This window comes from Salarias fasciatus, chromosome 4, assembly GCF_902148845.1.
Source record: "Salarias fasciatus chromosome 4, fSalaFa1.1, whole genome shotgun sequence".
Lineage (NCBI taxonomy): Eukaryota > Metazoa > Chordata > Actinopteri > Blenniiformes > Blenniidae > Salarias > Salarias fasciatus.
Genome location: NC_043748.1, coordinates 5,272,563 through 5,293,176, shown reverse-complemented (window position 1 = coordinate 5,293,176; position 20,614 = coordinate 5,272,563). Strand labels below are relative to the sequence as shown.

Genomic DNA, 20,614 nt, shown 5'->3' with positions numbered 1-20,614 from the left:
ATCTTCCTTGCACTGATCTTCAGTCATGTGGTAGTAATGATGTGTATAATTAATTCATCTGGGCTGTAATGTACTATTATACACAGTCAACAATGTCTTTGTGGTTTTATGGCTTTTTGGTGAAGTGGACTGGCAAACATGATCGCTTGGCGTGGTTCAGGATTTGTTGTTGCTGCTGCTGCGGCGGCCTGACATGCGGCCAGGCTCTGCTCGATTTTGGACAATAGGAATTCTGCGTCGGTGAATCTGCATGCCTGTGTCCATGGACAAGCTTGCTGTATTTTATATTTGTGGGAGAGAGAGAGAGAGAGAGACAGAGAGAGAGAGAGAGAAGAAGGATGTATTGGTCTGTCTTCGTGTGTGTGTTGGTGGTGGAGGGGGTGGGGGTGGGGGGGGGTCCAGGTCCTGATGCTGCTGTCTCTGCTGTAACCTTGGTTGCTATCGAACAGCAGCAGGGTCTGCCCTTCCCTTTTAGTCATTGGCTTGCCACCGTGACCACAAGCCATGTGGTTTACGCAGCGACCAATGAAACCGAGGCAATGCTCCTTTAATAGTGTTCTGCCTTAAAGAGACAGCATCAAGTGGCTTGTTTGTTTTATTCCTGAAACCCTTCCTCCACAATCTTCTCCACTCATACTAAATAGTAGGGTTCTTTGTGGATCAAATCAGGATCTTAGTTTAAGGACTGAACAGGAGTGTGATGAAAGGTCACCATCCGTGTGTGTGTGTGTGTACACATTTCTTTGTGTCTGAATGTGTGCGTCTTTGTGCACACACAATGTGAAGTCTCCTGGGGCAAACGGAGTCTCTTTGAATATGTCGCCGCCTTTTAGCGGCCGTAAGTACGCTGCAGAAATCCTCCACGCCGTGCCAACATGGAGGTGCACACATGAATATTCCCACTCAGTCTCTCACCCTTACTCACACCCTCGCTCACACACATATTTTCGACAGACGTACATGCTGTCTGGCTGCACATGCGCACTTGCTCTCGGAGAGGAGGCAAGCACAGACACACGCACGCACGCGCCTGCAGCCACACTGCCTGATTAGCTTGCGAGAGCTGTCTACAGCATCCAGGGAAATGGCGCAAGAGGCAGAGCATTTGAGGAGGAACGGCAGCCTAAAGCGGCGGGATTAGACCTCTGGCGTTTTGGCCAGCCGAGGCATGGATTGAGCCGGAGCAGAGCGCTGGGCTACGGAGGTATCGAGAGGCAGCCCCGTGCACTGAGTGTTGCTGGCGGTCGGGGTGAGACGGCACAGACGGGCTGATGCGCCGGTAGGACTGGGCCGGGCCTCTGGATCCGTACCGTGGGGGAGGGGCAGGCGACACAAGGAGAAGGGAGCCTGTTTTTCCAGACCAGAGCCGTGTGTGATTCTCCAGCCTGACCGTCTGCTACAGGGCTGCTCGCATCCCTCCCTGTCTCCTCAGCTCCCGCCTTTCCTACGTTCTCTCCATCCTTGTTTTTCTCTAGCCACCATCATCTCATCCCCCCCCCCCCCCCCCTCCAACCCCCCTCTCCCTTTCCCAATGTTCCTGCTGTCATCCCAGCTCCCCATACCAACATCACTCAATACAACAATCATCTGTCTGTCTTGATTTTATCATCTCTGCATTCCACTCGCCTCCATCATCTAAATCTTTTATTACGGCTTGTCAAGCTGCTCAGCTCCTGCAACATAATTTTTTGGGTGTACATCTCTCTCACACTGCCACTCATCTGCTCCACTCGGCTCCTCTCTGTGCCCTTCAGACGGTCCCCCGCTCCCCCTCTGCTTCCCTCCATCTTCGCTTGTTCGGCTTCCGTCCACCTTTTACCCTGCAGAAGGCTACAGATTTGGGTCAGTCTGCTCAGCAAATGGGATGAGATGTAGTCGCCACAGCAGCCGGATCCGGGGGGGGCTCCTGGTCTGCCCATCAAGGGAGACCCTCATCTTCTGACCACAGAAGGCTGGCGCCTGACTCAGGACTGACTGGGTGGCCTGCTTCGGGGTTCTGCATGTAGGCAAGGACAATCTGCACCAGCAGCCCCTGCCCTCTCCCCCTTTCCCCCGTTCCTTCGCCCCCCTCTTGGGGCAGCCGTCACTCTGGAGTGTCCCGGCTTGACTGGCTGTGGCCTTTCCCCACACGCCCTGACGACGCCCTCATGCCACTGGGGCACCCGCAGCGCCCCCGCCCCGATCCACTACCGCACCTCCTGCCTGTGCCATCGGCCCAAACCGCCCGTCACCCTCAACATGGGTGTGGTGGAGGCCATTGACCCGGCGCCATCTTCCTGCCCCTCACCTGTACCGGGGGGCTACAGGCTGCCCCGCTCCTCCAGCTACAGCCCCCTGCAGGGGAGGGCAGGGGCAGAGCTGGACCTTGGTGCGGCGGCGGGAGGAGTTCTGGAGGGGGGTGGGACGGCGGCGGAGCGCAGGACGCCCTTAGTGGACCTGTTCTGTGAGACCTGCTCCAGGCCCTGGCTCATCGGTTGGTGGGACCAGGTAGGGTTCGGACAGCTCGCAGTGAGCAAACAAGGCCTGGCGGTGGCCATCTTGAATAACATGCTAGGCTGTTGAAGTATTACTGGTATATCCATGCATGCTACAACAACTTGTGTATTGCCAACTCAATGTCTGTGTCTCATTTTTGTTCAAAAGTATGTGTCTACTTGTGTGCGTGGTATATTATACATGGAAGAATCATTAAAGGTGCTATAAGGAACATAAACAATGTGAATACTTGAAGTTAAAGAACTTTTAGTGGGTCTGACAGAGAGAGTATAAAGGACAATATGAATGATTTTACATAATTTATACCTGGATCCACTGAGGAGGAACAGTGATGAAGGAAGAGACTTTATTAACTTTGCACTGTGTTTCTACATTGCAGCCCTACTGTAAACAAAAAGACAATATCAGTCTTTCATCTCTGCTCTACATTTCTGTCCTCTGATAACGCACTGATCTGCTTAAAAAAAAATTGCGGTGGGACTTTGTGAAGTAGTCTTCACTGCTAGTACGTTGCAGTGTCACATAATGTCCATTTCCATCCTCCACACCTGCGTCCCACATCCCCGTCTCTCCCTCTCCTGCTCGCCCAAGGCTGGCCTCGATACAGGCTTAAGGAAGTGAAGCGTATTGTCAGTGAAGGACAAACTTATCATCTCGAAACTGAGGAGATATTTCTTCTTCTTTGATTTAATTGTGTTTTTCAACAGTCTTCATACATACTTAAAAAAAAAAAAAAAAAAAAAACTTACCAAGAGGATTTGCATTTAGTGTGGTATCCTGTCACCAAAACAGATACACTGGATTAAGATTGTAGGATTTCACATTCTAATCTGGAGTACTCTCACCTTCCTATTTGCATGTCGTAGCTGACCACTGACAGAAACGATACACCCTCCACCGGGGTCTGTGTGATTGTGCATCCTCAGTCATGTCTGCACAGTGTTTGCATGTTTGTTTCATTAGTCAGTGTCAGAGGGAGAGCGTTGTTTGTCCTGGCACTCGGACTGGCACTATAGAAGTGTTGGTTGGCAGCTATGACTCAGCGATACAGCATTGGGGAAGGAAAGAACGAGAGAGAGCGAGAGAGAGGGAGAGAGAGAGAGAGAGAGGTTTGGGTTGAGCCTGCTGCCTAAGTGTGCCACTGGGCTTGACTAGCGTCCCTGGCTCCTGATGGCTGATTCTGCCTGACTGCTCTTACAATTTGTTGTTACAGAACCTATTTGCTTGGCCTGCCATGTAATGGGTACCAGGCTAGACGGGGATGGGTGGGAAGAGGGGAAAAAAAGGGGGGCATCGCTGTGAAGGAAAGCAAAAAAGACAGTGGTAATGCGTGAAGTGTGCAGAATGCAAGGAAGGCAAAGTGGAGCCTGAGACGGCGCTGGATTTTTGGAGCTGTAGGGCAACCATGGAGAGTGTTGTTTACCTCAAGAGGGAGGGAGGAGCGGATATAAGCAACAGAGAGATGTGGAGAGGGAGACAGCCGAGGAGGGGAGGGTTGACCTTGGTAAAGGTCAGAGACACCTGCCTACTCCCTCAGATTGTCACCCAAGCAGCCACCGCTCTCACATCACGCTGAAGGACTGACTGTGAGGAGGCAGTTGCCACGGCAACTGCTCCGGTTGCCATGGAGATTGTTATGTGTGAAAGATCAGTCAGTAGGACACAGACTGAGGGGTCTGTCCGAATCGCATTGTGCCTTCACATGACTCGTCTGACAAGGGAACTATTAAGCCTCCCGACATTGTGTTCCTGAAGAAATGTAACGTTACGTAAAAGCAAAGAGAACACGCAGGAAATGCTTTTTTTTCTTTATGTCTGCGCGGACGATGCATTCAAATAATTGCAATTGTGTATGTGCTGCGAGGATCTGCTGACGAACTGTTTGACACTGTATATGCATAGAAAACAATAAGCATGGCATATTACCGCAGCATATCAGTGGGAATCACAGTGCAAACACACCGAGTCGGGGTACTGTACAGTCTGTTCTCATCTGAGAAAAAAAAAAAAGGAGGCAGGAATCATAATTGATTTTGTCACCCTTTAGTAATTGAGGTGATAATTTATTTTCTCATATTAGGTTCACAGGAATGTTTTGTTGTTCTGTATTTTTGTGTGCAAATGAAATTTAAACCGCAGTGTCATTAATTCAGATTTTTACCTTGTCTGTGTGAATCTGTATTTTTAGTAACCCTTCATGCTGCATTTCAAATCGCTCACCTCAGTCTCTGTCTGTCCTCCCCTCAGTTCAAGAGAATGTTGAACCGGGAGCTGTCCCATTTGTCAGAGATGAGTCGCTCAGGGAACCAAGTGTCAGAATACATCTCCACTACCTTTCTAGGTAAAGCAAACCTGCCACCAATTTACCCGCCTCTTTAGAATTTATGACTTCGGGGTGAAGTACAGCCCTCCGTAAGCCTCCCTTGAAACTGACCTTTGGCTCTCAATCTTTCCAGATAAGCAGAACGAGGTGGAGATCCCATCTCCAACCTTGAGGGAGAGAGAGAAGCCCATGTGTCACATCAGCGGTGTGAAGAAGCTCACGCACAGTTCCAGCCTTTCCAACTCCACCATGCCTCGCTTCGGTGTGAAGACTGAACACGAGGACGCGTTAGCCCGGGTAAATGCACGGAAGCTTATAGTATATGGATGGACAAGAACGTTGAGAGCAGACAACAAATATGGCCAATCAGTTAGGAATTTACTGGCATTCTTTACAGCATGTCCTACCTACATCCCATTAAACAGGTTGGACAGATTTTTGAGTTGGTTTTCTACCATTAGGTACTGAATTAGCTTTATACACTACTCACAAAAAGCTGGGGATATCTGGCCTCCGTGGGAAATTTCAGAATGAATCTAAAATGCATTATAACCTTTATAGGTGACCCTATAATGTGACCTTCTCAAACTTTTGAATGCACATGTCCAGCTGATAAATGTTTCAGTACTTTCTGCATAACTGTCTGTTCTCTAACAAGGAGCTTAGCGGCAAAATTCTCAGCAGGCGTCTGACCCATGAATCGACTATTAGATTTCTTGGTTCATTTGGAATTGGTATTTAAACAATCCTTCTCATGCTGCTGTGTACATTTTGACATTATGACACCAAGACGACCTAACCATTGATCAACAGTCAACCAAGTATCCCTAAATTTCTGTGTAGTGTATCTAAAAAGATCAACCTAATAGACTGTTTTGTGTTCCATTAAAAATTAAAGTTATGCTTATGAAAATATTACCGACACTTTGCTCATCCTTTTAGCTAACCTCTGGTTATTGGCAACAGTTGTCAGACCCGAGAGTGCTGTGGTTGACATTAAACTCAGTAATAAAAAATCCCAAGGATGATGTGCTGATGTGTTTTAATTTTGTTCTTTGTGCCTTTAGGAGCTAAACGACTTGAACAAGTGGGGCCTTAATATCTTTCGTGTGGCAGAGTTCTCTAATAATCGACCCCTCAGCTGCATAATGTTTGCCATCTTCCAGGTGAGAGACACAAACACGTGCCTCAAGCAGTGATTTATGTGGCTGAGTGTAACATGCGGCGTGTCTGTGACCGTGACCCTGCGTGGCCCGCCCCTCGCTGCAGGAACGAGATCTACTAAAGACCTTTCGGATCCCTGTGGACACGTTTGTCACGTACGTGATGACCCTGGAGGATCACTATCATGCCAATGTGGCCTATCACAACAGCCTCCACGCTGCAGATGTCACTCAGTCTACTCATGTACTGCTCTCCACGCCAGCTCTGGACGTAAATACATCTGCTGATTTACTTATGATGAAGACACCTTCACAAATACCTGGCTAATTTGAAGTCGACGCCATTCATGACCATTTTCTTCCTCTGGTTCTTCTCCGACAGGCTGTGTTCACTGATCTAGAGATACTAGCTGCGTTATTTGCTGCTGCCATTCATGATGTGGATCATCCAGGAGTATCCAACCAGTTCCTCATAAACACCAGTGAGTTGGAATGGGCTCGACAGTGGGGGCATTCTGGATCCTGTGACCTCAAAAATAAAGATCTGGGGGTGCCAATTAAATAAACACAAACATGAAACAACTGGTCAGCGACCTTGAAATCACATTAGTGATCAGAGTTCTTTCTCTTGCTTAGACGTTTTGCCTTATGAACCACTGCAAAGAGTTAATGGAAACATTTCAGCCACAAGGAGATTCCTATATCTGAAGATTTATATGTACAATAAGAGACAGTGTGAGCACAGTGTGCAGGCGACAGAGGTAGGAGGAGCTCACTGATCCAGGATCCAGTGTTTCTCACTCACATTTCCTCTGTGCTGCTTCCCTCAGACTCAGAGTTAGCCTTGATGTATAACGATGAGTCGGTATTGGAGAACCATCACCTGGCTGTGGGTTTCAAGCTGCTTCACGAGGACAACTGTGACATCTTTCAGAACCTCAGCAAAAGGCAAAGACAGAGCCTGAGGAAACTTGTTATAGATATGGTGAGTGTCTGGTAACCACACGTTTTTATATTACCATATGAAGACTTGTCCCTTCCTTCTTCACTTGTGTTTATCTGCTCCTTGGCTCTCTTTCACCTCCTACGACTCTTCTATTCTTTGTCTTTCTATTTTTCCTCTGATATTTTCTTTTCTGTCTTCTTTTTTGGCCAGGTTTTGGCAACAGATATGTCTAAACACATGAGTTTGCTGGCAGACCTCAAAACAATGGTGGAAACCAAGAAAGTGACAAGTTCTGGAGTATTGCTGCTTGACCACTACACTGATCGGATACAGGTGAGTCATCATGCAGAATTTCACATGGCGCTTCTTTTTAAAGAAAGTGTTAGCAGCTTGGAAATGACAATCAGGCGCGTGAAAATGGAGAACTTTTGTTGTATTTTGGCTGCTCGATTACATGAGAATACTGGTCGGAGTCACTGAATACTGCACTATTATAATGCTTTCAAAACATTTCTCTTGAAACGCTGAATACTGCACTTTTGCACTGTGGCTATAGTGCTTTGCACATTTACGACACTGTCATCTGGATCACACGTGGAGGCTTTTGTTTTTCATACACCAAATACAAATACTGAGGGGGCTAAAACGGTGAAGACAGTTTAAAGAAGATTAAATGTTTACATAGTCCTGTTTTCTCTGTGCGTGCATTGGTTGTTGTTTAAAAAAAAAAAAACACACAGCATCAACTAGTGGCCTGACATGCGAACCACAGCGTTTTGAGCATTTCTGGCATTTCCATGTGCAGTTTGCAGTTGGTCTTTGTCTCGTGAATGCAGCTTAAGTTAATCAAAGTTGTGCAAAATTTGATCAAACCATAGATCCTGACAGGTTTGATGTGGTGGTCAATATCAGAGAAGATAGTGTGCGTTATTTTTGTCAATGACGATAAATCTGGTTTGATTCTCGAAGATTGTAAGCAACTGGAGATGCATTTCACCTTATCTGACCCGGCTGTGTGGCGTAGCTCAACCAAAGCGCGAACACGGGATTTAACAAAGATGGTGATGGAGAGCAAGGAAGAAAATCGTGGAAGTGTTTCCCCAGATGTCTCAGCGTCTGTGAGAGTGCCAAAGAGGAGGTGGTTTCTGCCAGTTCGTGAAGCCGGCTGTCTGCTGTTTTTCAAACCGAAATAGATGCAGTGTTGTGTAGTTTGAACTTCATAAAACTGGTCTCCGAATAAATACACTACATAACAATAATAATAATAAATAATATAGACAAAGGTAAGCTCACAAAGTAGACTGGCACACTGCACTATGTTGCGGCACAAAGTGTTCCTAAAAGACCACCTTTACATACTGTTTATCAAAATGACAAAGTAAAGCAATATCTTGATGTGCGACTAGTTTATCTCTGAATCGCCGCAGCAACAAGTGGTGCTGAAGGCTTTCCACACCTTTGAACATTTTTGCACACTTCCTTGTCAAAGCAAGTGAGAAAATGTGAGAAGCGGGAGCATTTGCTGAGAGTCTGAAGAAAGAGTAAAAGGCTGAGAAGGCACCAGATCAAATGTAGAAAATGTAGCTCCAACTGGCAGAAGAAAGGAAGATAGAATCAAGAAAAGTTGAAAGAGGCGATCAGAGACTTCATCTGAAATGCAGAATATCAAACAAAAGGAGAAAGTACAAATGTGCAAATCAAAACTTAGAGTGGCACACACACCGTTTTTGACAATGTGCATTGTGTTGGCTGTGCAGGTGTTGAGGAACATGGTGCACTGTGCTGACCTGAGCAATCCCACCAAGCCCCTGGCCGTCTATCGACAGTGGACGGAGAGAATCATGGAGGAGTTTTTCCGCCAGGGAGATAAGGAGAGGGAACGAGGAATGGAGATCAGCCCCATGTGCGATAAACACACCGCTTCTGTGGAAAAAAGTCAGGTAAGAAAAAAACAAAATCAGCAGTGAGCAACACACACACAACGATGAAAAGGATTTCTGCACACAACTGGATAAGTGTTAATGTTGTAGGTGGAGTGATAACTGCGGAGCAGGGAGTGATTTGTCAGCTCTGATCGCAGCAGTCATACTCCTACATTTTTAATGCTGATTTGCAGGGAGTGAAGCGACACCACCGTGCCGGCTCGCAACATGCCACTCATTCTTTCTCTCTTTTTAAAATTCACGTAGGTGGGCTTTATTGACTACATCGTCCACCCCCTGTGGGAGACGTGGGGGGACCTCGTGCACCCCGATGCCCAGGACATCCTGGACACGCTGGAGGACAACCGGGACTGGTACCAGAGCACGATCCCTCAGAGCCCGTCGCCGCCCCCCGTGGGCCAGGACAAGGAGCTGAACGCTTGCATCGACAAGTTTCAGTTCGAGCTCACCCTGGAGGAGAGCTCTCAGGCGGAGCAGGAGGAGGACGAGGGCGACAAGCCCATGGCCAACCACACGGCGCAGGACTGCGGCCGCGGGGCGGAGGAGAGCAAAACGGAGGAGGAAAGTATCATGGCGGAGGAGGGGAACCAGGACATAATTGAGGAGGAGGACGAGGTGGCGATGGAGGAGGAGGAGGTGGAGGAGGAGCTGAAGGCTCCGTCGGGCGGGGGGCCTGAAAAGGACAGACTTTCTGACACAAGTCCTGTAGAGGAAGAGGAGGATTCTTCTTCACAAGCTGAAGATACATGAGTTCTGCTCCTGTACGTCCCTCCCCATTTGCACACGTGATCTTGTTCATCGTTTCAATGGCCAAACCAAGAACAAATAAGACTGCAATGACAATACAGACCTTTAAATATATTTTTCAAAAAGGGAAATAAATTAAAATCGCTAAAGAGAAGTTAATTACACAGCAACTGTAGATTCGGAGTGGTGGCGAGTCCTTCGACTGATTCCACAATGAACTTTTTAGACTGACAGGAAACGAGGAGCGCGTTAAGGTGGGTGAGTGAGGGTCAGCGTAGCACTCTGGGACTGGAATGCACACACATAAACACACACAAAGCGACACACAAACGCACACGACCAAGGTGAAAGCGGGAACAAGGCAGGCAGGAAATGCCGATCCAGAATGTGCACGCACACTGAGCTCTCATGCTGCTCGATTCAGTTCATATTTATACCGAGTGTCTTCGGAATCGCAGAGGAACATCCACACAAGTAAAGATAAACTCACACACACGCACACGCGGTATGTTTGTGTGTGTGCATTACACGAGGGACACTGATCAGTAATGAATCTCTTTGGAAAAAGCCATCCCTTAATGGAGTATTAACTAGTGTTCAGTCAGTATTAGTAATCCATGTTTGTTAGAATCTCAATAGAAACTGTTCTCCTCAGAGAAGCTACACGTCGAGTGACTTTTTTTTCCATTTCTGTCGGAAAGAAAAACGAGAGAATCCACAGAGTTGGAGGAGGAGGAGAGGGGAGGATACTTAAGGAAAGGAAGATGCTGCGATGAAGGGGCCGTCGGGCCCCGTAACCCCTTTTCCCTTTACAAGGAGAGTGCTACTGGTGCAAGATGGCTCTGTGCCTTTCTGAAACACCAGCTTCCTGAATGGAGCTGTCGTGAAGCAATGCATTGTGGGACAGGAGTGTCTGATTTTGTTACCATTTTTGATTGTCTCTTGTTGAAGATCTTCTCTTTACTGTTCATGGTATTGTGGTGTGTATCTCACACGTACAGTTTCTGTGGTGATATGTTTTCAGCTGTAAGTCTTCCTTTGTTGCTCTTCTGGTAATATAATAACTCAGAACTCTAGATGCAGAGCAATCACTACCGCCACCACAACCGCCAGTGGACTCTTTCCAGCTTGTTTTCTTTTCTTTTTTTTCTTTTTCTAATTATACTGATTTTTTTTTTTTTTAACTTTCTGAGAATAAGCCATGTGATGCTTTGAAGCATACGTTTTCTGCCTATTTTATATTTAACGGTTGCTTAATGCGTTTTAAGGGAATACGGAGTTCTTTCATCAGCAAAACAAACTTTTTGCTCGCCATCTCACACCCACTTGCACTGTGTGTTTGTGTGTCGTCATACGCAACAGTTTTCACCAAAGTAGAGGATGAGAAACTTAAGTGGGTGAAGTGAGTTTAAAGGTACAGTCTGTAAGATTGAAGTGAGGCTGTTTTTGAGCACTAGGTGGCAGCAGCGAGTCACTGTTTCAGAGCTTTGGCATTTATTAATTAAATTTCGTATTACTTCTTATTATTCGTTCTCCTGTTCTTGAACTGAATGCAGGGAAAATGGCAGAGTGGCTCACGGCCACCTTGTTAGCCCGTTAACTTTGGTACATTTCTCTACAACATTTTGATTATTTTAGCTCGTTTCTGACCGAAAATATTACATACTGTACCTTTAAAGGAACGTGGATGAATAGGAAAATCAGGGAGGCAGAATGTCAGGGGGAAGAGGAGTACGACTTAGCCAAAAGGAGGTCTGGCAGTCCCTAATCATCCTTGTTATGTTTGATGCTTTTTTGCCTTAATGTCAGACGCAGGGTACATACCTGCCAGTATGTAGATTTCTAAGATATAAAATAGATGTCCTAGTATATTTATATCATGTCTGTATGCTTATTTCCGTATCAGTGTGTCTATACACAATGTATCCAGCATTGCATTTAAAAAGGGAACGGGAGGAGACATTGCTGCCATTTAGTCGTGTTGTTGCTGTGCTCGGACCAACTTAAAGAATGTGCTGTTTTTTAATTAGGAAGGCAAATATTACTGTCTCACAACTCTCTGGATTATCGGGAGGCATTCACAATAAATAGGAAATCGGAGTTTGCAGGTGTTAGATCGAATAAGGGTGTCTTTTGTTTGAATCTGAGTCAAACTGATGTGTGTGTGTGTATATGTGAGTGTGTGTGTGCATGGCTGATTGAGTGATATGAGCAACAGTTAAAAGGGATCACAGGGAGGAGAGAGAGATGTTAACATACATGTCACTTTTCGCTCACTGGCGTCAACCATGTCTTGTCGAAAACGGTGTCCGGGACGCGACCAGCACAGTTCGAACAGGTCACAGCTTGTTTAAGGTGTTTGTTTTCTCACAGGGTAAATACAAATAGCTCTCACAAAAGACAACAAGCGTGGTTTCTTTGGAAGGTAGGAGCACGTTTCTGCAGGTCAGTAACTGAGCTTATCTGAAGACACCACAGCTGGGTGCAACAGGAGCCTGTGTGTTTGACCTGCTCCGTCGCAGGATGGAGCAGAGCTGCGGGGCCGCCACACAGACTTCTCCTTTGGTGGAATGGGAATCCAGAATTACTACTGCAGTAACTTAAATAAAAAGATTCCCATATGCATTGGCCTTTTTCTTTTCTTTTGACGTGTTGCTTTGTTTTTGTGGCTTCTTGTCCTCCTTGTCATAAGCTATAAAAACATTAATATTTAATTGCCATAGAAACACGATACTGTAGCAATTGTTTCTTATTAAGGAAATTATTCAATGGATTGATTGCTGCCATTCTTTTTAAATGATGAAAAGAAAACCATGGGAAGCGTTTTCTTTGAACAGTTTGTGTACAGTTTATTTTTATATCATTCTGGTGGATGGTCTGGTAAATGAATCATGTGTTGATGATATAGCTATAAGCATTACCACTCTTGTACATAATGTAATATTGGATTGTAAATGATAAATTTATTCAAGTCATAATGATTGACAAATAACCACTTACAGTTGTTAAGTGATCCACTGAAGCACTGCAGGCCACATCCTCACCTTTTCATCCTCGCATTATTTCGACACACTCGTGCAAACGTCCTGTCATACTCTTCAGTTAATTGTTCACTCTTATTGTGGAAATCAGATATATTTGTACTAGCACTTTATTTCATCAGGTTTTAAGGCAGACGGTGTGTTTCAGGTAGTGTACAGTCTGTGCTGGTGGTTTTGGTCATTGGCGGTCACCTGTTGATTAGATTCCACTGGGGCCAAATCACAAATCCTCATTGCTAACCCCCTCTGGTAATGGTCAGAACCGAACAGATGAGTTGTTCTCTAATTGATGTCCACATGAGATTGAATTATTTTGACGAATAAAGTCAAAGTGAGCTGATGGCGTCACATCAAATGTGACACTTTCAAAGGAGATCAATGTGTCCTTATCTAACTTGGCCATTTCTAGCACGATCACCACCTCTGTTTCTTAGTAACTTTAATCATTATCTCTCGCCTGATAGCCCAAATGTCCGTCCCATGGTGGCCTACTTAGCTGGTTCCCATCGGGGTTGCTGTCAGGTTACGCTGTCGCAGACTGACTCCCTCTGAGAATAATTCTCTGGGCTTTAATTCATGTGTTTGTTCATGAGTGAGGACGATTATTCAAGGGAAAAAAAAAAACATGAAATGATTGTAATATTTGTAAATGATCTTGCTGTAATGTGTAAAATGTGTCCAAGTTATTTTTTATTATATTATTTTTATGAAAGTTTCTCCTCTTGACAGAGCTGAGGTGTCATTTTGTGAATAAATGCATTTAATAAGCAAACATCTATATATAAAACAATATTATAGTATATCAGTATATTTTTCTTTTATTTCACTGTTCGGTACTGTAAAGTGTGTTAAAAATACAAATAAAGCAAGATTTTTATATTAAATGTTGCTACTGTTAATTGTGGTGAATCTTGATGTACTGTATGCAATGATGGCTTGATGGCAAATTCTGTCTGTGTGCACTATTTGTATGAACACCTAATTCATTACTTCAAACACTGGAGTTATTTGCATTAACTTATTCCTGCAGTTGCAAGTTTGGGGGACTCCGAAGTCAAAATTATCCAATAATATTACCCCTAGAACAACAATAGCTGAATGGCACCTGCTCAAACTAATTATGTGCTTTTATTCAACTTTACATTTTAGTCAGTATATAATGTCAGTTCAGGGCTCCACATTTTCTTCTGCATTTTTGACACATATCTTTGTCAACTGAACATGCTTCCTTTTAAATTATCCTTAAAGACCCATAAAGTGCATAAATCTAATTAATGAGTGAATGTTTCAGACCTTTTAACTAAAAAACAGAAGTAACTGTTTTTCTTGTCAAGGAAGAAGTCTGAAAACAGGTCAGTGCTCATCTTGAGCTATTGTCACTCAGAACATCAAATCAGGCCAGAAATCTGGACATAGTTATGAACTCAGACATGGAATTCAACAACCACATTAATATGAGATATTGAAGGATTTGAAACTTGCTCATGCATGTCCATTTAGCAGACTTCATTGTTGTAACTATGTACCCACATGCACAAAGTCTGTAACTGAATGTAGAACATGACAGTCTCTACAACATCACTGAATATGGCATAAAAACGTGTATGTTTCTGTAATACATTTACCAGATGATGGCAGTTGCTGTCACATGCTTTGAGGTTATTTGCGTCTCCGGAAAATTGTAAATATTGACATCTACCTTGTCTGACTTTGGCATGAGATGGCTGCATCCTCAAATACACCCACAATCCTCCTCTGCGGGACAAGTGTCATTCTTTGTCATCCAATCAGAGGGCCGGTAAGAAGCATTATCCAATCAGAGGGCCGGTAAGAAGACTCATCCAATCACAGGGCCGGTAAGAAGAATATCCAATCAGAGTCAAACATGACACAAGAAGGCGGATCCCGGAAGTAGGTGGCACGGACGGTAATGACATTTTTTCATTTATGAACTAGTTCTTCACAACGTTTTCTTTGTCTTTTGCCTTTATATGTTTAATAATTACTCGAGAGGCAGCGTGACGTTACTGCAAGACTTCGGTATTTTTATTTGTATGCTATTTTATTGATTGCTAAAAGTCAAGTTGCTAGTTAGCTTAGCATCGATCGCCGGTGCTAACAAGCACAGTGTACTTGTGTTTTTTTTGTTTTAAAAAATGACGATACTAACAATTTTACGTTGTAAATCTGCAGCTTTATTTTATTATCGAGTTGTCAGTGTGTCGCCGTGTGTTGATAGCTGTGGTTAATGTGGCGCTTTTGGGTCTCTCTCAGGCGGTTCCTGTTCATCATGTTCGGTCAATGTTTCCTGCTGCTGCTCGTCGTAGTCGGAGCCTCATCGGTGGAGGTCCAGAGACCCCGAGGTGTCCCTTTATCAAGTGAGTATTTCTTATCAAACTACATCCAAGACTGTTCACGTAATACCTGATTTCATAGAGGAACTGGTTTCCTTTTAGGATGTTAAGATCCAATGTGCTCTCATATCTTGATCAAAGGTCACTGCTAGGAAGTCCACACCTAGATGGCTTTTACATTATATATCCTGGGTTGTATCGTGGGCTGGGTGTCATCAGGAAAGTCACAATAAGATATGTACCTCAGTGCCATACAATGCTGTTCGATACAATACAACATACATAAGAATTTATAGTCATATGTAAAATCTTCAAATTGTCTGTATTCTGAATTAGTCTTGTAATAGACATCTCATTCTATTGATAACACGTGAAAATCCATTTAATTAACTTTGATGTTCCATTTTAATGACAAGAAATTGCATCGTTTTCTGAATACTTTAAACATAAATGTAATTTGAATGATAGGTTTGATGCATACAATCTTAACAGAAATAAATCCCAAACCAAACACAAAAAGTACATTTTGTATCCGTGCACTCGAAGTAAGTCATTTGTATCAAAGTTTGAGTATTTTTACTGGACTAATATGTGAATCAGGTCCTCTTAGAAATGTAAGAAGACATGCAGGGTGTCACTCTGACATGATTAATTGCTGCTCAAGAAAAACCCATGTAGTGACAGCATCAATCAACATTTACTATCTGCTGTTTATGAAAAAGATTGTGAAATGCTTCAATTTACCAAGTGTGTGATAGCACTTAGCTTCAGAGTTGCACTGCAAGGCCAAAATAAGTGTGCGTGCAAAGCACTTGTAACGCAACATACCAGCAAGCTGTGCTGCTCATGTCAATAACTATGACCAGCAGTCATTGTCAAGGCACCGTGACTATATTCTGCTTCTGTCTAAACACTACTGTATTTATACAACTGGTCACATCATCACGTGGTTTTTCTGCTCAAATTCTACAGAACGCCAGTTCTATGAAGAGGGCAAACCTTTTACCTGTCTGGATGGATCTCGCACGATTCCCTTTGACAGAGTGAACGACGACTACTGTGACTGTCAGGACGGTTCTGATGAGCCAGGTCTGTGTTTCCTATTCTACTGTCTAGTGGCATTTACCCTCCAGTGCGCTGTTTAAAATGGAATATTTTCTAATAGTATTATTGGTGTGATTTCTTCAAAATTACTTCTTTCGTTCATAATTTCACTGTTGCAGGTGTATGTCTGCTGTTATCAGTATAAATATATGATTAAGAAATACATTTTGAACATGATCAAACTGACTATTTTTCTTCATTTGGGTGTAAAAAATGGTCTCACTCCTACTCTTTTTTTCAGGCACTGCTGCTTGTCCCAATGGCAGCTTCCACTGCACCAACGCAGGCTTCCGGCCGGGTTTCATCCCTTCTTCCCGCATCAACGATGGGATCTGCGGTAAGAGTTTTAATCTGCGCTCATTGTTCTCATCAGTAAAGGCCACATTCTATTTTTCAATAATATTTCCTCTACAGACTGTTGTGACGCAACCGATGAATACAACAGCGGTGCGGCCTGTCAGAACACCTGCAGGTAGGGAGGTCTTTGGATTGTTATTCTCTTTTTCACGCTTTTGAAGCCCCTTTATGCATTTTGTATTTAGACTTTTTCCTGGTAAGATTTTAATAGACAGTATTTTGTGACTTGCAGGGAGTTGGGCCGCAAAGAGAGAGAAAGCTTGCAGAAGATGGCAGAAATTGCAAAGGAGGGTTTCCTGCTTAAACAGCAACTCATCCATGAGGCCAAGACTGGTATCGAGGAAAAGCAGGTGTGAACTGTTGCAGTTTGTACGTCCTGAAACCACAGTCCAAATGTTTTTGGTCTCTGGTTTGTCTCATTAGTGGATGCGAACGGTTTCTAAAATGCAGTTCCTGTTTGTTTTTTGTTTTTTTAATGCATTACTTTCATTTTTGCCCTCAACAGACCAAACTTGCAGAGGTTCAGAGCAGTAAGAAGGATTTGGAAACGAAAGTGGAGGCTCTGAGAACTGTGAAGGAAACCATGGAACAGCCAGAGAAAGAAGCTAAAGAGCGCCATCTGAAGGCCTGGGAAGGTAAATTAAGATTTGAAAGTATTTCACCATCTGCTGTCTGTCCGGAGAACGGCATTTCAGCTTGTATAATGTCTTTAATTCAAACATTGAAAATGTTGTGATCTACACGGCGCTGACAGGATGATTCATGCACTAGTAGGAGGTAAATCACGAGGATTATACATCTCTCATACTTTTAACACAAATGATATTTTTGTTTTAGAACAAAAAGCTGAGATTCGCAAAGAGAAAGACAAAGCCAGGATGGTTGAAGTGTTCATCGAGCTTGACGATGATGCAGATGGCCTGTGAGTGTTGGCACCCCTCTGAATTGATTCAACACACAATCAGATAAATAATCCGATGTTGTGAAGCCTACAAGTTGACACTTTAAGAACAACTTCCAGTAAATTCCTGATTTTTTTTTTTTTTTTTAAACATTCAGTCACATTTCTACTGTTCTTCTTGTTCTTATGTATTTCTATTTTTGATTTCCCTCATTTTTGTTGACTGTAAATTTAATGCACAACACAATGTGTATTTCAGTGTCTCTGTGGCTGAGCTGATGTCTCATTCGGAGCTCGATCCGGATTCAGATGGTACATTCTCAGACGTGGAGGCTCAGGTAAGAGCTTTACCCTGAAACTACGCTGCTGTTGAATGTAGTTGAAGTTTAATGCCTGTTGCTGATCGTGAGAGCGTGAACAAATCAAAGTGTGTGTTTCTGGCTTGTGCAGGGACTGTTGGGAGGAGTGGACAAAGTGGACACCGCAGCGTTCGAGTCTGTGTGGAATAACATCAAAGATAAATATGTTTTAGAGGTAAGAAGCCGTCAATTGTTAAATGTACTTTGTGTGGAAAAAAAGCAGTGTTTTCTTCTAATTTCTTTATTTTCAGTCCAATCCAGACACCCCAGTCCCGCTCGAGACGCCACCTGAAGAACGGGAGCCAGTCCCCGACAATGACTCTGATCAGTACGCTGAAGATGAAGTCCCAGAGGAAGACGAGGAGGACGAGGAGGAGGATGAAGATGATGACTCGGATGATGGAGACTATAAGGCAAGCCTGTCGAGCTTCTCCATCAAACTTCTGTTGGACGGTGTTCAGGTTCATTTTGTGAGTCATCCTCGATATTTTTCTTTTTGCAGGTTCCTCCTACGACAGGGACTCAAGAAAAGAAGGATGATGATGATGAGGGAACCATGCCACCTTATGACCAAGAAACACAGACCCTCATTGATGGTACGTCTGTGTATAAAGGAGTGACTCAGCTATTCCAACACTCTCAAATACCAGAAAAACACCACAGATGTGACTGCATACCTATTAGTTTTCACTTCAATATTCAGACGTTAAGCACATTCCTTTTTTCTGCTCTGCAATCATTTTTATCACAAAAAAAATAAAGAATTATCCAACCAATCTGTGGCTTTTATGTGACATAGGCTTGTTGTGTTTCCGAAAGCCTCGGCTGAAAGTTCTTATTCACTCTCTCTGTTCGACTCTACTCGGAGGTTATATTTTAATTCTCTGTGTCTGATTCCCAGCTGCTCAGAAAGCCAGGGATGAATTTGATGAGGCTGAGAAGGCTCTCCGGGAAGTGGATGATCAGATCAAGTAAGTGCTCAGCTTGAATATGAAGCAGCCTCTTTGCCAACAATGCAATCAGCATTTGTTACCACAGCTGCACCCTTAAGTTAGAAGAGCTGCTGCGGATGGCTTTGTTGCACCATCAAGATGTTATTGACTTACTATATATATAATAGATTTGATTTTGGTTTGTAGGAACCTCGAGAAGGAAATTTCCTTCGACTTTGGGCCCAGTGCTGAATTTGCCTACCTCTATAGCCAGTGCTACGAACTATCTACAAGCGAGTATGTATTCATTTTCAAATATATATACTGTATATTTTTCTTCACTTGGCAGGTTACACTGACCTTCTCTTTTTTTCTCTGTCTTTCAGGTATATATACAGGCTCTGTCCATTTAACAGAGTGTCCCAGAAACCCAAGTATGGTGGCTCAGAAACAAATTTAGGGTAAGTGAATATCTGAGATGTCTCTTTTGTTTTTATTTACTTTTACTTTTACATGCCAGGAGACTGATCCAGTGTTCTGTTATTGCTTGTAGAACCTGGGGGAAGTGGGCGGGTCCGGAGGATGATGTCCACTCCGTGATGAAGTATGAACACGGCACAGGGTGCTGGCAGGGCCCCAACAGGTCCACCACTGTGAGTCTCTCTCAGCTCGCCCTCACACGGTTTTGTTTTTTTTCCCCCCCTCTGACATGTGCTGTTTGCATCTTTTAACGCCATCCAGGTGAAGCTGACCTGTGGAAAGGAGACGGTGGTGACGTCGACCTCGGAGCCGAGCCGCTGCGAGTACCTGATGGAGTTCACCACTCCGGCCATCTGCAAAGAGCCTCCCGTCGTGGACTCAATGCTTCATGGACACGAGGAGCTCTAGATGGTCTTCATTCGTGAGTAGCTTTTAGGCTCCGTCCTGTAAAATTAGACATTTGTTCTAGAGGTACACGCGTCTACCAGAACTGTGCAGTATGAAAGTTTCAGTGCTGATTTGAGGGAAGCTCATTGTGCAGGAAAAGCTTCACTTTAGAAGAAGAGCAGGACAGCAGCAGGACCAAGGTAATCCGTTTCCTTTGAGCTTATTGAAGAAGCTGTGGAGTTCATGATGGTGAATACAGGTGGTATGGATTCATATGTCCTAAGTAATTGTCATGCTTTACACTTCATTGCTTGTATTATTGAGTACAGACAGTCTTCTGTGTTTTTATTTCCATGAAGACTATCTAAATGTTTTTTTGTTAATTTTCTAGTTTGTAATATTAGATTTTAAACATTCTGATCAGCCGTAGGTTCCACTGAACTAGAAACGATTAAACAGTGCAGCCTGGTTTCCCTGATGGATCTTAATAGGATTAGGTTTTTTTTTTTTATCCCTCTCATTCCAGGATTGGAAAACTGATGAGCACTAGCTGGTAGATCTCATCTTAATAAGCTCTGATAATATATGTGTGGTATATCCAATCATGAGGAATTACCTCATAACTGCGTCGTTCTCCTAAATCAACACGACATCTTACCACAACTGTATTTGCTTGAACTAAGATTGCCGGAGAAGCGGCTACATCACAGGACAGGTAAAAGTGCTTAGCCCTTGGAAATAAACCCTACAGGGATCAAATTCAACTAAATTGCTGCTTCCTTTTAATAACAGCAAAGACATGACGTAAGCAAACGTGGTATTGAGGTGAGTTTGTATGTGCTCTGTCTTGCAGGTTGCTCTCGTGGGACCACAGTCACTACAGCGATATGAAGTTGCCATGCTGTGAGCAGCACCGCCTCAGTTCCATTAACTACTGAGAGCAAATCAGCAAAATTCCAATCAGAAGTTTCTTGTAGTATCGTCTACATTTCAAGCTTGTGCGACTTTTTCTGCTTCTGATGTTTTGTGTCAAGTGTAGATTCATTCCAATTTGTTTCCAAAATAAAGTTGTTTTTGCCAC

General features: G+C 43.9%; 2 protein-coding genes across 5 annotated transcripts in view; both read left to right on the top strand.

The window, feature by feature from the left end:
- Window positions 1-12,229, top strand: part of pde4a (phosphodiesterase 4A, cAMP-specific) — a 39,171-nt gene extending 26,942 nt beyond the window's left edge. For 2 of the 3 annotated variants that reach the window (XM_030089447.1, XM_030089448.1), the window contains exons 7-15: window positions 4,744-4,837; window positions 4,953-5,116; window positions 5,887-5,985; window positions 6,089-6,253; window positions 6,365-6,464; window positions 6,813-6,967; window positions 7,139-7,261; window positions 8,686-8,868; window positions 9,118-12,229. In XM_030089447.1, the coding sequence (XP_029945307.1) occupies window positions 4,744-4,837; window positions 4,953-5,116; window positions 5,887-5,985; window positions 6,089-6,253; window positions 6,365-6,464; window positions 6,813-6,967; window positions 7,139-7,261; window positions 8,686-8,868; window positions 9,118-9,621 (1,587 nt within the window). In that variant the 3' untranslated portion in view covers window positions 9,622-12,229. Of the gene's footprint in view, window positions 1-430; window positions 2,488-4,743; window positions 4,838-4,952; window positions 5,117-5,886; window positions 5,986-6,088; window positions 6,254-6,364; window positions 6,465-6,812; window positions 6,968-7,138; window positions 7,262-8,685; window positions 8,869-9,117 lie in introns of those variants that run through there. The other variant, XM_030089449.1, reaches the window with a different exon arrangement.
- A 2,328-nt stretch (window positions 12,230-14,557) lies between these two features.
- On the top strand, window positions 14,558-20,614 carry prkcsh (PRKCSH beta subunit of glucosidase II). Of its 2 annotated transcripts, none has more exons than XM_030089450.1 (18): window positions 14,558-14,586; window positions 14,934-15,037; window positions 15,986-16,102; window positions 16,359-16,454; window positions 16,532-16,589; window positions 16,707-16,824; window positions 16,980-17,109; window positions 17,312-17,396; window positions 17,635-17,713; window positions 17,826-17,909; window positions 17,986-18,147; window positions 18,237-18,330; window positions 18,636-18,705; window positions 18,874-18,963; window positions 19,053-19,127; window positions 19,220-19,319; window positions 19,408-19,567; window positions 20,387-20,614. In XM_030089450.1, the coding sequence occupies exons 2-17, from the start codon at window positions 14,950-14,952 to the stop codon at window positions 19,552-19,554; spliced, it is 1,593 nt and encodes a 530-aa protein (XP_029945310.1). In that variant the 5' UTR covers window positions 14,558-14,586; window positions 14,934-14,949; the 3' UTR covers window positions 19,555-19,567; window positions 20,387-20,614. The 2 variants fall into 2 exon arrangements, with proteins under 2 accessions (XP_029945310.1, XP_029945311.1); XM_030089451.1 differs by having other exon boundaries at window positions 14,585-14,699.

What these genes read in the sequence shown, in the direction of transcription:
- prkcsh (XM_030089450.1), top strand. Translation starts at nt 14,950, where the DNA reads ATGTTCGGTCAATGTTTCCTGCTGCTGCTCGTCGTAGTCGGAGCCTCA. An exon ending in CGGATGATGGAGACTATAAG is followed by an intron (nt 18,148 to 18,236) that starts GCAAGCCTGTCG and finishes TTCTTTTTGCAG; the next exon opens with GTTCCTCCTACGACAGGGAC. An exon ending in GCCCCAACAGGTCCACCACT is followed by an intron (nt 19,320 to 19,407) that starts GTGAGTCTCTCT and finishes AACGCCATCCAG; the next exon opens with GTGAAGCTGACCTGTGGAAA.